The 14,963-nt window shown below is 46.2% G+C and overlaps 1 protein-coding gene across 1 annotated transcript in view; it reads right to left on the bottom strand.

Annotated features, from left to right (window-relative positions):
* Window positions 1–14,957, bottom strand: part of EDC4 (enhancer of mRNA decapping 4) — a 33,297-nt gene extending 18,340 nt beyond the window's left edge. The window contains exons 1-14 of the mRNA XM_041458746.1: window positions 14,850–14,957; window positions 10,682–10,838; window positions 9,781–9,892; window positions 9,028–9,127; window positions 7,263–7,452; window positions 6,112–6,259; window positions 5,507–5,611; window positions 4,967–5,076; window positions 4,444–4,527; window positions 3,832–3,927; window positions 2,754–2,856; window positions 2,118–2,298; window positions 782–854; window positions 272–363 (exon numbers count right to left, since the gene is read on the bottom strand). Coding sequence (XP_041314680.1) covers window positions 272–363; window positions 782–854; window positions 2,118–2,298; window positions 2,754–2,856; window positions 3,832–3,927; window positions 4,444–4,527; window positions 4,967–5,076; window positions 5,507–5,611; window positions 6,112–6,259; window positions 7,263–7,452; window positions 9,028–9,127; window positions 9,781–9,892; window positions 10,682–10,838; window positions 14,850–14,928 — 1,630 coding nt within the window. The 5' untranslated portion in view covers window positions 14,929–14,957. The remainder of the gene's footprint in view (window positions 1–271; window positions 364–781; window positions 855–2,117; window positions 2,299–2,753; window positions 2,857–3,831; window positions 3,928–4,443; window positions 4,528–4,966; window positions 5,077–5,506; window positions 5,612–6,111; window positions 6,260–7,262; window positions 7,453–9,027; window positions 9,128–9,780; window positions 9,893–10,681; window positions 10,839–14,849) is intronic.
* Window positions 14,958–14,963: the final 6 nt, after the last annotated feature.

Genomic DNA, 14,963 nt, shown 5'->3' with positions numbered 1-14,963 from the left:
TTCAAGTTTCTTTCACAAGTGCCAAATCGCCCAGGACAGTGAACTCAAGCATGCACAAAGCATTAGCACTCCTGGTCTAACACATCCCAAGCTCCACACTCACAACCAGGGTCTAACCAGCTTCCTGCTCCACTGCTACTCCAGTGTCATTCCTTTATGCAATGACACTACTGCAGTACAAAGAGATAGCCAAAACCACCCTCCTGCTCTCCCCACCAATAACCTTTAAGGACTCAGCAACACTGAAGACCAATTTAACACACATGCTCACCAAATTCTTCATGAGAGCCATGGGTAGGCATGGAAGCACTTGTGTCAGGACTATGAAGAGGCTGGAATCTAATCTGCACATCCTGTAGGGCCCTAGAAAGAAACAAGCATCTCTCATCAGCTTAAGAACCACCAGGAGAAGATTTAAGGCATCATTAAGGCTCAGAAGATTTCTCTTCACTGAACTAATTCCCTTGGAAAATGCTTCAGTGTTTTCTGCCTGTCACAGAAGCAACAGAAGCTGATCCTCACTCAGCTGTGTCACCCAGTTCTGCCACCCAGGGTATTTGAGATGCTTCCCAGCATCTGTGTGAGCACAACTCTGAAATCACTCATGGTCATGGAACTACAAGCTTGTCACACCATTCAGGGCTACCTCCTGGTAAGGCCATACACACCCCAGAAATTTCTGTGGGGCCAAGTAGCTTTTGTTATGAGCAAAAGAATTTAACTTAAATTTCTACAGGTCAGTTCAGGGCTAGGACAAAGACAGCTGCACACACATACTCACTTGGTGTGAACACAGAAGAGTTTTATCAGCACACCTGCTGCTGATTCAACAGCCCCAGAGCCCTGAGCACCTTCTGGAAGGGAGACAAGGGTAAAATATGAAGTTGCATGGAAACTACACACAAAGTACTACAAAAGCATCACAGCAGGATGAACTGACAGCAAAGAACCAGCATGAGACAGATTCTCTTTATCAATGATCTGGATGAGGGGATCAGGAGCACTCTCAGAAAATTTGCAGACAACTCCACAGAATCACAGACTATCCTGAGCTGGAAGGGATCCATGATGATCATTGAGTCCAACCCCTGGCCCTGCACAGAACACCCCAAGAAATAACTGTGCCTGGAAGAACTGTCCAAATGCTTCTTGAACTCAGACAGGCTCAGTGCTACTACAACTGCCCCAGGGCACCGGTTCCTGTCCCCAACCAGCCTCTGGATGAAAAACGTTTTCCTGATATCCAACAAAAACCTCCACTGACTCAGCTTCACGCCATTTCCTTGAGTCCTGTCAGGTCATGAGATTGAAAAGATCAGTGCCTGCCCCTCGTGAGGATGCTGGAAGACTGCAAAGAGGTCTTCCCTCAGTCTCCTCTTCTCCAGGATGAACAGACCAAGTGACCTCAGCCACTTCTCCATATAGCTTCCTCATGGCCCTCTTTTGGACACTCTCTAACAGCTTAGTGTCTTTTTAAAATTGTAGTGCCCAAAACTGCACATGGGACTCAAGTTAAGGCTGCACCACCTGCAGAGCAAAGCAAGACAATTCCCTCCCTTGACTGGCTGAGGATGCTGTGCACCACATTAGGCAGGAGTGCTGATGTGCTGGAAGGAAGGGCCTACAGAGGGGTCTGGACAGGCTGGATTGATGGGCTGAGGCCAGGTGTGTGAGGTTCAACAAGGCCAAGTGCCAGGTCCTGTGCTTGGGTCACAAAAACCCTCTGCAGCACCACGGACTGGGCAGAGTGGCTGCAAAGCTGCCCAGTGGGAAAGGGCCTGTGGGTGCTGGTTGAGAGCAGCTTAAAATGAGCCAGCATGTGCTGAGGTGGCCAAGAAGGCCACTGGCATCTTGGCCTGTTTCAGCATGAGTGTGACCAGCAGGACCAGGGCAGTGACCAGGCCACACCTTGAATCCTGTGTTGCGATGCTTGACAACCCAGCTTAAGCCTGGTGAAGAAATTTTTCCTAACAACCAACCTAAACCTCATTGGGTGCAACCTGAGGCTGTTACCTCTTGTCTTGTTATTTGGGGGAAGTGACCAGCCTTTCACAAGAAAGTCAGAACCAGCCAGGAAAGAAATCCTGACCACACAGCAGCCAAATTTTGTCACCTACCTACACTCAGGTTGTCATTTTCCTCTTCTGCTGGGAGCACCTCGGTGTGCCTTAGCCGGCAGCGGCTCACGGCCTGGATGCCAAAGCTCAGCACTGGGTGGGTAAGGAGGAACTCTGAGATGGAGCTGAAGTAAGCCTTGCCCTCCTCTTGGTTCTGCATCAACTCCATCACATACAAGACCTGGAAATGGTAAATCAGAGCTTTCAGAGCAGACCATGCACATGTGTGGGGACTACAGAGCTGAGCATCCAAAACAGATTGGCAACAAGGGAAATAATGTGAGGAATAAAGCCTGGATCTTGAAATTTGAAATGGAACATTCAAGGGAACCACAAGCACCACACTCTTAAGTGAGTCAATATTGATCAAGAACTCAATCCTATCATGCCAGACACAAGTATCTCCAAATGAGAGCTTTACAAAGGGTGAGAAATAATCCTTAAGGCTCCTCAGGATTACTCGGCTGAATTGCTGCCCTTTTTCATTGAACAATGATGAAACTTCTTAGTCAGCTTCTGCATTTTTAGTCTACTAACATGCAAATCCCACACCTAGGCAGCAGAACCAGTCACACACAAGGCCAATTCTGCTTCAGCCACCATTTCCCACAGGCAGCAACAAAATGAACTACTTACTTTTCTCTGCACATCACTCAGTATCAGATATTCAGCGGAAAGGTCCAGGCAGACTTTCAGGCTGGGAAGAATATTCATGGAGCTGAAGATGTCAGGAGAAAAGCTACATATACAAATAAGAGGGAGGGGGTGCAGACAGCAAGACAGATTAGCCCAACCAGCACGATTGCCATGAAACTTCACTAATTGCCAAAACTCCCACAGAACCTTAAGGAGTTTACAGCCCTATTACAGTGCAACCACCCACTAGAACAAAAACTCCTTTGCTGAAATCAGTGCTGACATCAGCTAAGAAAGCAGCTGGGAGATGGCAGGATAGGATCAAGCTATGGATTCTGAACACTGAAATGGAAGGTGACACTTAGTCATCACTCATCATGTTCCACATTCATAGGAGTACAAGAGTCTGTGCTACAGATCTAAAACCAAAAATCCACCAGATCAAAATAACCCTTCCACAGGTTTTGGACTTTCTGTAGCGTGAGGTGATAAAAGCAGTACTCTATGTAATTTCTTCTCATTTAAAGAGGGAAAATCCAAAGTGGCCCTAAGCATGTGGGTAGTGAGAACGGCCATGATCCACCATCAGAAAAATAAAATCAGGGAACCTAAGCTGAGCCAAGGGATGGATTAAAGCACAATTTCACTTTCTGGACTTACACAGCTCAACATTTAAGCCTTGGATAATTTCTTGAGCTCTACCAACACAGCAGCTTCTCAAAATTTAAACAGGACAAGCACTAATAGGAAAATATCCTAGATTGGTTACTGAATATCTAAAATTTCTAGAGAAGAAAACACTCAAGGTGTGCAGTTTTGTTGTGCAATCTCCCCTCATGCTACAGCTATGTCCATGCTTTACAGAACAAGGCCAAGACAACAGATTTGGTACCACAAATAATGAAAGTATACACTTCCCTGGTCTTGCCTAAGCTTGACCTGACAGTCTGCCACAGCTGAGAGCTTCTAATGACAGGTTGGAATGGCAAAGGAGTAGAATCCATGGGACATCAGGAATCAGCTTTGCAAATTCAGTACCCTTAAATCCCAGCCTCCAGGGGCATCCACGCACACGTACCGAACAGTCTGCAAACAGGTCCAAGACACCGTGCACCACATCTTCAGCTCTCTGTTCTGATCAGCTCCTGTGATGAGAAACCTCCAGAAGGGAACTCTGTAGGAACAACAGATTCAAGTTCTCTTAAAGAAGATTGGCCTTTCCCAGAAAATCTCCTCACAAGCTGCCCGTGGCTGATTTTGCCCAACCATGGCTTAAAGTTCCCAGAAATTTTCTGCTCTGTGGCACACTAGAAACCACTACACCTCTCAGAAACCTTAAGATCACAACTGAAGAAACAATAACAATAAAAGCTGTATTTTCAGCAATGGGCAGTAGAAATCTGGAGGACTAACAGGCCATTTAAGACTGACCATACCACACACCTGAGAGGACTCCTCAATTTAGAATTCTCATTTCTTTCATGGAATTGGCACTGTGATTAAGGTCACTTTAGGTTGTGCTTCAGAATCTTATTTATTTCTCCATCACTAAAAAACTGACTAAGGACTTGTTCCTGCTACAAAGCCAAAATTTTAAAGTATTATTCAGTTACAAGGAACTTTCAAGGCAAGGCAGAGGTAGAAGACAATGCTGAACTTTAATACTTCAAGCATAGGATTGGGGACTTACTCTGGGTCTTGTTTTTTATGGTTGTCACAAAAGAGCAGGCAGGAAAGAGGTCTACCATCATGGGGTTTCCACTCATGAAGACACCTGGGAATAAATCAGAGAAAACATCCAAGTGTGAAGGGAGTGGTAAATGAGGAGGATGCTGACACTGAACACACAACTCCTTGTCCAGAAGCCACAAAGCATTACTGACTTGCAGCTCTTTACAAGTCTTATATAAAAGTCAACATTGAAAAGAACAGCTCAGAGCAGCTTCCTGCATTTACACATACAGTGCAAAAGAGTTTGACTACAGCTTGTGTAAAGCACAGAACTTCTGTTTCCAGACACAGCTCTCTGCTTTTTCCATAAGCCTATGATATTCAGTGGTGCAATTTTTCAGCAACAAGTTACAAACACTTATGCTGTATCTTTATAATGTCCTGAGAATGACCATCACAGATAATTCTGTATCAAGGAAATTCTCCCACAGAAAATGCTGCTCTCTGTTCCAAGATCCTTCATTTCCCAATTCTCCAGTTACCTTGGCTCATCCTGGCCCTCAATATAGATCTGCCAGAATTTTACAAAACCATCATGGCTTGCTGTGGCCAACACAGTTCCATCTGGAGAAAGTGCTCCCTCGCTCAGGCACTACAGAGAGGGAGAAAAGAAACACAGAGAAGTAATTGTATAGCTTTTCTTACTTTACAAGAAGAAAAAGCTCTCTCTTTAATCAAGAATTTGACTAACAATCTGATAGTAGAGAAGGCCAGAGTGATTTCTAACATAAACTGGTAGCTTCTAACATTAAGCCTTCACAGAACAATTGACAGGCACTCTCCTTCTTGGTAATAATATACCATCACCTTTTCCAGACAGCAAATTCAAGTACAGGGGATTCTATTGCCACTGCTCTTACTGTTATTCATGTTATGAATAAAACTCATTTTGATTTGGGCTCTTCTGGCTTTTCACTATCATAATTGCCTCACAACTGTTTTTTTTACAGCCAACTGTCCTAAGAACTGCAGCTCCTGAGACACTATGACCCAAAGAAAACCCAAAGAACCCAGGTTTGTACCGTGCTGTGGCCTTTCACCACAATGAAACCTTCTTTGATATCAGGCACTTCCACCGGCCAGGAGCTGTTGTTGGTTCGGATGATGTCCAAATCCCACACCTCTGCCTGGAAAACAAACATGCAGGCACACAGGTTTATTTTTATAACCACTGGTTTGATCCAGAGCACTTCCTAGATCCTTATCTTATGGCCTGATACACCAGCCCAATGGAAGTGTGTGACATACACCTTCCCATTTCCACACAATTTGCCATTCAATGCTTTCCTGGCACTGTACATAACACAGTGAATTGCTCTTTGCATTTGTAGCTGCTGCCCACCAAGCCCCTCCCTTGGGCACTGGCTCAGCCTGAACAGACAAGTGATGTCTCTGTTTCAAGTGATCCTTGGCATTTGATGGTGAGCAGAAGTTCCCTTTCCATCCTCCTGAAGCCCAGAGAATGATCTCTCCTGGGAAGAGAGGAATCCAACATCTTAAAGGGGGATCCCCAACACGAACTAGATAGGAGCCTTTACAAGTTCACTGTAAACCTTGGCTCTTTCCTCCATCAAATTCTCTCCTAATGATAAATTAGGACAACGTTTCCAAAGCAGAATTTCCTTACCCTGTCCTCATGCAACAATGCCAAGGTCTGACTTCCCTCCTCCCCGCTCTCCTCGTTGTCGTCGGGGATGAAGGGGCACCAGATGATTCTCCGGAAGGTGTTCAGTGGGGTATTGTCAGGTCGCTTGATGTTAACCAAGATCTCCTCTCTGATCACCAGGGTTAAGAAATGTAACATTCTGGCTCTGCTGCTAATGCCCAGCAATAACCTGCTCGGGCTTGGTCTGATGTTTTAATACTGTTAAACCTCAAAGGTTTTTGGGCCATTGATTCAAGAAGGAAGCAGGTAAATGGATTCTGCTGAGAAAGCAACCAAGCTAGAGTTTCTTCAGTGACAGAAGAGCTTCAGCTTACAAAAGTTTATAGGTTCTTACAATTTTCTCTTGAAGGCTGCAGTGACAGGATAAGCACAAGGGCACACAGCCACGTCTGAATGTGCAATCCATCAGACAGCTAATGATTGGATGACTCCTTAGCATTGCAACACTAGCAGAGAAAGAGAGAAGAGCTACCACACTGCCCCCAGCTGAGTGCTCGAGTGCACCACCACAAATCAGGGCTTCAACAACTACCACCACCTTTGCTCCAGTTGCTTTTGAAATGATGGTGCACAATTAAAATTAAAAAGCTACACTCCGAGGTGACATACCTCACATGTTTCCCAGAAGCACTGAGCAATCACTCCTAGCAATTAAAAGGAAAATATTTAGGGTAATGAACACTGAAAATAAATTTCAGGGCCACTAAAAGGATGACAGGTTTGGAAGGAATATAGTGAGTGGATGGGACGTATTACATCCTCTTCCCTAGAGAAGTAAATGAGGAAAAGAGAACCAGACAAGACAAACTTCTGTCACACACTTGAGGTGACAGTGTCCACACCCAAGGCCAGCTGGTACAGACTTGACACTTCTCACTGTCTACCTTGCCTGGACCAGGAGCACTGAGGTGCTCCTAGAATTTCAAGTAATGATTGTGCTGAATGCAGGTAAAAGTTGACAGCTTTGATACTCTGGAAGGGGCATAACTATCAATCTTTCCCCTGCAAGCTGCTATTCTGCAAAGGCTACAAAGTTAAAGGGTAATGCTGGGGCTGCATTCACATCTAACCATTACACAGAGGCTGACAGGAGGTGTATTTGGACAAGATACTGGATTTTTTCTTTATCCATGGCCAGACGCCAGACAAAAAGGTTGCCAGCCTCGTCCAGGCAGGCCAGCTGGTTGGAGTTGAGGTGAGCAAAGGCCAGGTCTGCCACGCCTCCCGTGAATCCCTTCAGCAAGGTCCGCTCAGCAGTGCTGACACTCAACACCCGCACCATAGCAGAGCCATTGCTGGCAGCTGTGAGACAGACAGAGGGAGAAGTCACCATTTATGCCTGTGGTTTCTCTGCATAATTCTCATAAACCTTCCACAACTCTCATAAATTTCTCATAATTCCCAGGATTATCCTCATTAAATGCTGCAGTTAAATGCCAGGCCTAAACCTTCATCCTAAGCTTGCCATACTCCTCCAGTGACAGTGAATTAATTTTATTAGCAATTTAATTTTCAGTTACTGGAGAAAAGGAGTCACTGAGAGGTAGATAGCTCAAATACATGTTCTGTAAGGGGAAGCAAAAGGCATGAACATTCACCCTGCAGAAAGCACTGCTTTTTGGCTTTCATGACTGAAAAGAAGATGCTTCAGGACATGTGCACACTAAGCAAAGTTTCCAGCTTCCCCTTTTCAGACAAACACCAATGACTACAAAGCAGGCAGTCTAACAGAGATCATGGTGCTTCCACTTCCTGATGCCCACGCCAGCCCTAGCAAACCACTCAGCTTCCCAGTGTTACTACACCCAAGCTTTTAAAATTATTTTAAAAGGGTTAAGAAATGTAACATTCTTACCACGCCAGCCCTAGCAAACCACTCAGCTTCCCAGTGTTACTACACCCAAGCTTTTAAAATTCTTTTAAAAGGGTGAGACAATCTTAAGCCACTCTAAAATAACCTCAGCTAGGAAAAAACACAACAGCAGAGTAACAGGTTTCATAAAAGACCAGATAAACTGGTGTAAGAACTAAGAACAAAGAGAAACAGACACTCTGTGCTTCTATGAGAGCAGAAAGAGACACTGTAGACAACTAAGTGTTCACTTCATAGAACTCTTAAGGTTGGAAAACACCTTTAAGATCATCAGGTCCAAGCAGCACAACCCTCATGCTCACCACTAAACCATGTCCTCAAGTGCCATATCTACATGTTTTTTGAACTCTTCCAGGAATGGTGACTTCACCACTTCCCTGGGCAGGGCAGTTCCAATGTTTTAGAATCCATTCCATGAAAAAAAAATTTCCTAAAATCTAATTTAAACCTTCCCTGGCACAACTTGAGACTGTTTCCTCTCATTCTGCCACTTTTTTTCCCATATGCAGTGAAACAATCTTTCCCTGTGTTGTTCTGCTTTCCTCTCTATTGCACAAGGCACTGCATCTGCATTGCTCTTTGGATCCTCAAAATTTAGCCTTAAACTCAGATCTAAATTTATGCAAGCAAATCCATCACAAACACTTATCTGCTCAAATTACCATGGGGCTGTTTCTGTGCTTTGTTACAGAGCAGTTTGTTTGCTGCAGAAATATTTAATTAGAGGAGAAATATGAACATCAGCTTTCCAGTAAAACCAATGTAGTCCTTCAACTTTTCCTACATCCCCAATGAGTCCTTCTCTTTTGATTTAACTCTCTCACATCACAAACTCCTCTCTCCACCATTGCTTATATTCCCTCTACAACAGCACTCTGATCTGAGTATTGCAAGGTATGTTTCAATTAGTGCCATTTATGCTGTTCTGATGTAAACTCTGCCTTTCTTAATGATAAACAGAGAAAAAGAATACAAATCACATCCAAGACAGGAAGGTAACTCACCTCTAATGGCATAAGCCAGGTAGGAGTTTGAGACAGCTATCAGATTGCCATAATAGTATTTCTGCTCCCAGTCATATCTAGCAACAGGCTGTATTTTTACCTGTTCAGGAGAAAGAAAACAAAACATGAGAAATGTCTGGAATTATCTTTTTCGTCTTTGTGGTCCCTTAGTTCACTGCATACTAAGGAACAAAATGGAATGGAAAATGAAAAAGCAACAAAATGGAAAATTAAGGAACAAAGTGGAAAAGGGTTGAGTGGATCAAGACCAGATGTCTCTCTCCTAATCATCAGCATTTGTTCTGAGCATAGCTTAGTTCTCTGCTCAGCACCAGCTCTAATTTCAGCATATTGGTTCTTGCAGCTCTGACCTGCTGGCCAGAGCTCTCAGCAGGACTGATGCCAGCAAAACCCTCCCCTCCCAGTCAGGGAAACCTTCAGGGTGCAGGGAGGAAACAACCAGCAGAAAAATCATGTTTGTGGAGAAAGGACACTTTCCCAGGAACCTACAGCTTAGATCATGAACTTCTGAAAATGAGAAGATAACTCGGCCAGACTCTGGAATAACAGAAACAATCAGTTACAAGATACTGCTCCAACATTTTTCTTCTTGGTAAACTCTTTGACAGACTTCTACCTAATTACAAACTCCTATGACACAAGAAAGAAGATACTTATTTCTGTTTAAAAATGTTCAGGCATGAGCTGATGTGACTAAACAAGAGACAGACCATGCTCTCTCTTGCTCCTTACCTTGTTACTCCCTCTGGCCTTACTGGTGATGCTGGAATCACTGCTGGCCACTACCTCCACGTCTTTTGCTGATATCACTAAGCATGTGGAGCTGTCATCACCAGAAAGGCAGCTTTAAAAAAAAGAAAAGGGGGGGAAAATTCAGACAGGACTCACAGGAACAGAATATTAAACACTTTATGTTAAATTCATAATTTTAACAGCAACACAGCAGGATTTGTGCATCTAAGAGCTTGAGATGAACAAGTGAAGACAGAAACTCCTCTCAGCTGAGTCTCCCTTCCCTATGTGTCACAGGTTTGAGAGAGTCAAACACCTGCTTTGTTCAGCCTAAAAACGTTCAGTTCATTTCACTTGAGCATAGACTTACATTTGATTCAAGTCCCCAACACTGGAAGGTGCAAAGAAATCAAAACCAACCAGCTGAACATCATCAACAAAACAGTGTACACTGTTCATGGTTCTCACAGCATTATCTTTCAAAACCATGACCAGAGAACCCAAGCAGAAGCTACTTCCATGAGTTCTGCAGCAGCTCAGGTGACTTGGGTCTCTGAAGGAGTCCTGCTGGACATCTACAGGGGAACCACAAGTTTCAACCAGAGCCCTCATGATTTACATTCACTCTGACCTGCAATTTTCACCATGTAAGTCCTGTTTCCCTTCTCTGAACAACTCTGCAGATATTCTTCACTTCCTGAGCTGCAAGGATGGCAGACTCCATGCATCAGCCTCACAAAAGCTACAGAAGCTCTAACCAAGAGCTCACACTGGCTCACAACTGCCACTTGAACTGAACACAAAACCCATTGTCAGACACCCAGCATGCATGTCCACGCTCCAGAGAACCGAATTTGAGCTGTGTTCTATTCACTCCCAGCATTTCTTTGACAAAACTTACATGACTTGCTTCTCCTGCAGGGCTCCTAGAGAGATGCTGCGATGCACTGGCTTGGCCAAAGCCGGTCCATCTCCGCTCCCAAGGGGATCAGGCACCAGCAGCCCATTCAGGTCGCCGTTATACGAATTCGACGGTCTCTGGTTCTCATTCACCGAACCTGAGGAAAAGCACAACCAGCTGTGCCCAACATGCATTTAAAAAAAATAGCACAGGGTGAAATGTACCAGCTCCAGGTGCTTTTTGTCAGCCTCTATTGGTCTGTCAGGTAGAATATGCTGAATTGGTTGGGAGAAGTGTTCTACAAAAAGGATGTATAAGAGACCTCTCGTGTGATGACAAACTCACCTCCACACATCTGAGTGAAATAGTTCTTTTTCCTTCACAAGCAAATCAGACAAACTCCAAAGAATATGTTTCAAGGAACTTAACCAGGCCAAAGGAGCAAATAGCTTTAGATCAGAACAACTAAGCTGGTAATTCAGGTTTACTGAATCAAGTGGCAGACCAAAAGGTTCGTGACAAGTCACTTCTAACCTTCAGGCCTGCAGAGACACCTCTGAAGTCCAGCAGTGCAGGGATCAGCTGCAACATTTGGGGCTGGCTGGAAACAATACATTTGTTACTTTCCAAAACCAGCTTCTGACCATGAGACCTTGAAGTCCAGGTGTTTAAGTAATTTTCCTAGGAAACTCTGCAGCTGTGCATTTGGGATTCCCATATTTTTCCCTTGGTTGAACAATCACAGAGAAGTTTATAGCACTCAAATTTTGTGTGAAGCAGCCATTTGTTCAGAGCCCCAGCTGTGCTTTGAAGAGTGTGTATGCCCTGACTTTGCACATCTGGCCTAGCACAAGCTGCTTGGTGGCTTCCATGCCTTCTGAAGGCTTTAGGAGGGGACAGACATAACAGGGGGTGAAGGAGACTCTTCTTCTTCACCAGCAAGGCAAATATTTGACAACCCCCACTGGAGAACAATGCCCCCCCATCTGCACCCCCACATCAGCCCACCAAGGAAAAGCCGCCTGTCTCAGCGAATCCTCGCTGGAAATTTTCACTGGTTTTGAAACCCAAAATTTCGTATACTGTTGCCAGGTAACAACTGCTGCTGAGCTCTGAGTTTGAGCTGAGCAAAATGGCTGCTCCCAGGACCAGAAGCTCCCCATCACTGGCACACAGTTATGTTTGGTAACAAACCCAAACATAACTGTGGGCAAGAGGCAGATCCTTCCAAAGTAAGACAACCTTTCTGCTACCGACTAGGCTTCAAAAGATCAGGGTGAGTGCTGCTGCCCAAAACAACTACAATTATTCATTTTTAATGGTATTTAATGGTATTTTAAGCTGGTCTGTTTTTGAAGAGTCATTATGGACACAGAAATGTGCAGTGACAGGGGACCCCGATGCAGGGACAATTTGGGCACTCACCTCAGTGTACCTGCACTGCATGAAGAAAAAGCAGCAGCGCCACTCACACAGCACAAGGAAATTCAGGCAAGGGAATGTGATCCAGCACCTCCCACTGGTGCTGTGCTTGCTGTCACAGGATTAAGATGTGCCCCTTATTCCTACAACACATGGTGGGTGCTTGTCCAGCTACTTCCACTGACAGCACTTGATCCTTTGTGACCAAAGGCAGGAAAATATTCCCTACAGAAAAAGCATCCAGTTTCCCAGAGAAAGATGATATGTGCTTTGCCCTTTTGCAGCCACAGTAAAGTCTCATGTAAGCACTGCTGCTCTTTTACAGACAGCAGGATAGTGATGTTTGCTCCATGGAAAAAAGGAAGGAGGAAACACTCCCCGTAGGTTGATGTGCTCAACAACAGCACACCCAAGTTCAGGAATGGGCATAGCTCAGTCTGTGTTAGTGGAAACCAGACAAGCACAGGGGTTGTCTGTGCACAATCCTGGAGGCATAAAAGAAGGGAAGAGGCTCTATTTAGTAAGGACATGAACTAACCAAAAGGTTAAGCCAGACTGGTAGATCAAGGTCTCAAAGGGAAAGAAGGATGTTTGTATTCATTACCTGTTCAAAGAGCAGGAGCAGTCAGAGCTGAGACACTGAACTCTTCCTGCTCCCACCATCAGCTGCACCAGGAGATACCAGCCTGTACTTAACAGAACACTGCCCTGATACACCACAAGCAGGGTGAGCCCACGTAACACCTGGTTAGCAGCAGAGATCTCTGCACGGATGGAAGGATCCTGCCCACCACCAGCAGGGATGCTCCTCCTCAGCACTGTGGCACTGACAGCCTGTCCCCACATCCCAGCAGGCAGGTCCATGCTTTGGCAACAGCTACTGAAGCATGGGATGAAGTCTGCTAAAACTGGGAGAAACTGTGTCAAGAGAGACAGACTGGGTAGTGGATTACATTTTCACAATCACCAAGCTCAGAATTAAAAAAGTATTGTGACAGTTGTAAACTCTTTAGAGCAGGGAGAGTTTCTTGTCATCTGCCTGGACAGGACCTAGAGGAACACAACACTGCTCACAGCTACCTACACCTGGTACTGCAAAACTTGAAGGCTCCCCTATTCCTCTTCCCTGGCACCCTAACAGGAGGCTTTCAGCTAACATGTGCACTCTTCTTCTTCCCCTTATTATGTCCATCTTTTCAAGTTTATTTGCTGTTACCCAGGCAGTGATTTCTGCCTAGAACCAGCACAGGTTCCCTCTGTGAACTTCCTGCCCATTCCTCTCAAATGCCTTCTTGTGCACTGGAGCTGACAGAGAAGGTAAAAAGAGAATGAACAGGAAAGAAGAATGAAAGAAATAAGCCATACTCTGTCAATAACTCCTTGATTTCAACCAGCAGGAGAAGCTGCTTCAGGAGAAAGTCAAGTCACCTTGAGCAACAACTCCAACCATTTCTCAACCACAACATATCCTTTCAGAAACTGCTTGTGAAATGAGCGTTCCCCATCCCTGCACTGAGCTCTCCTTCCAGTCTTCACGTACAGTGCTGCACTACAAACAAAAAAATGTATTTTTCTTGTTAGAATTAGAATTCAGGAACGTGCTAGCACTCCAGAAACCACAGAAACTATTCCAATTAATGAGAAGATTCTCTAAGGGTAGTAGAGCTAATGAAGCTGCCTTCCTGTAGGTTTAGTCCCCCACCTCGTGGGTCTCTACAGCCCTCCACAACAATCCCACACCCAACCTCTCTTCCTTTTGGTCAAGCAAAAGGCAGCACACATGGCAGTTGCTTTGGAGGTAGCACATTCCTGCTGAGTCTCAGGACATTTTGAAGTCACACTATTCCTCTCCTGCTTTTCCCTTGAAAGGAGCACAAGAGGGGCATAATTCTGTCTTCTACGCAGAGGCTAGGATATTTTTGCAAAGCATTCATGTCTCAGTCTCCTTCAGAATGTTACCTCACCACATTTGACTGAAACACCATGGCAGGTACAACAAGTGAGATGAGAGAGAGCTGAAGCTCCAGGAGAGTGGGAACACTATCCAGCTGACTCCGAGCCTGCTGCTGATACTCTTACAGGCAGAAGGGAGCCCGCTGAACTCTGAGCAGGGAAATATAACAGTTCAGAGCACAGGGAGAAGACCCACAACCGCTTTAGGAGAGATATTTGTGCTCCCATTTTACATACAAATAAGAAGAGTGAAAAGTTCCTGTAAAGGGGGAATCTGGCACTGATCTCAGAGCAGCCTACCAGCCCCTTGCACTCAGCCCAGAGAGACGCCTGGGAAACACTCCAAGTACTCCTGGGAAGGGGGCACACTCGTGCCACGGAGGTCGGTGCTGTTCAGCTCCCAGCAGCAGCACCTCTCAGCTGAACGGAGCCCCGAGACCGCCGCAGCAGCGAGCTCCGGGCCCGGCCTGCTCTCGCTCTGCCCAGCGCCAGCAACCCTTCCCTCAGGGACGGTGCCCAGGCCGGGGGCTCCCCTCCTCACCGGCCGCTCCGCACCGCGGGCTCTGCGGGGAGCGAGGCCGTGCCGAGCGGGACCTCCTGGCCCCGGGCGGGTCGGCAGGCGCTGCCAGGCGCCCCGAGGCGAAGCGCTCCCGGCCGGGCCCCGAGCGCGCCCGCTGACAACCGGCGGGGCGGCGGCGCAACGGCCGAGGGGCTCCCGCGGCCCGGCCCGAAACAAGGCCCCGCCCGGCCTGGCCCGGCGGCCTCTCGCGGCCCCCCGGTCCCCGCTCCTCACCTCCCGGCCGGTCCAGCTTGAGGATGTCCCGCAGGTGCTGGGTGGCGTCCTCGATGTCGATGCTGGAGCAGGAGGCCATGGGGCCCGGCGCGCCGCCCGCCCGCGCCGCCGCCA

This window comes from Pyrgilauda ruficollis, unplaced genomic scaffold (genome assembly GCF_017590135.1).
Source record: "Pyrgilauda ruficollis isolate IOZ18807 unplaced genomic scaffold, ASM1759013v1 scaffold13, whole genome shotgun sequence".
NCBI classification, from domain to species: domain Eukaryota; kingdom Metazoa; phylum Chordata; class Aves; order Passeriformes; family Passeridae; genus Pyrgilauda; species Pyrgilauda ruficollis.
The sequence above is the reverse complement of the archived record's forward strand: the minus strand, read 5'-3'. Positions and strand labels throughout refer to the sequence as shown.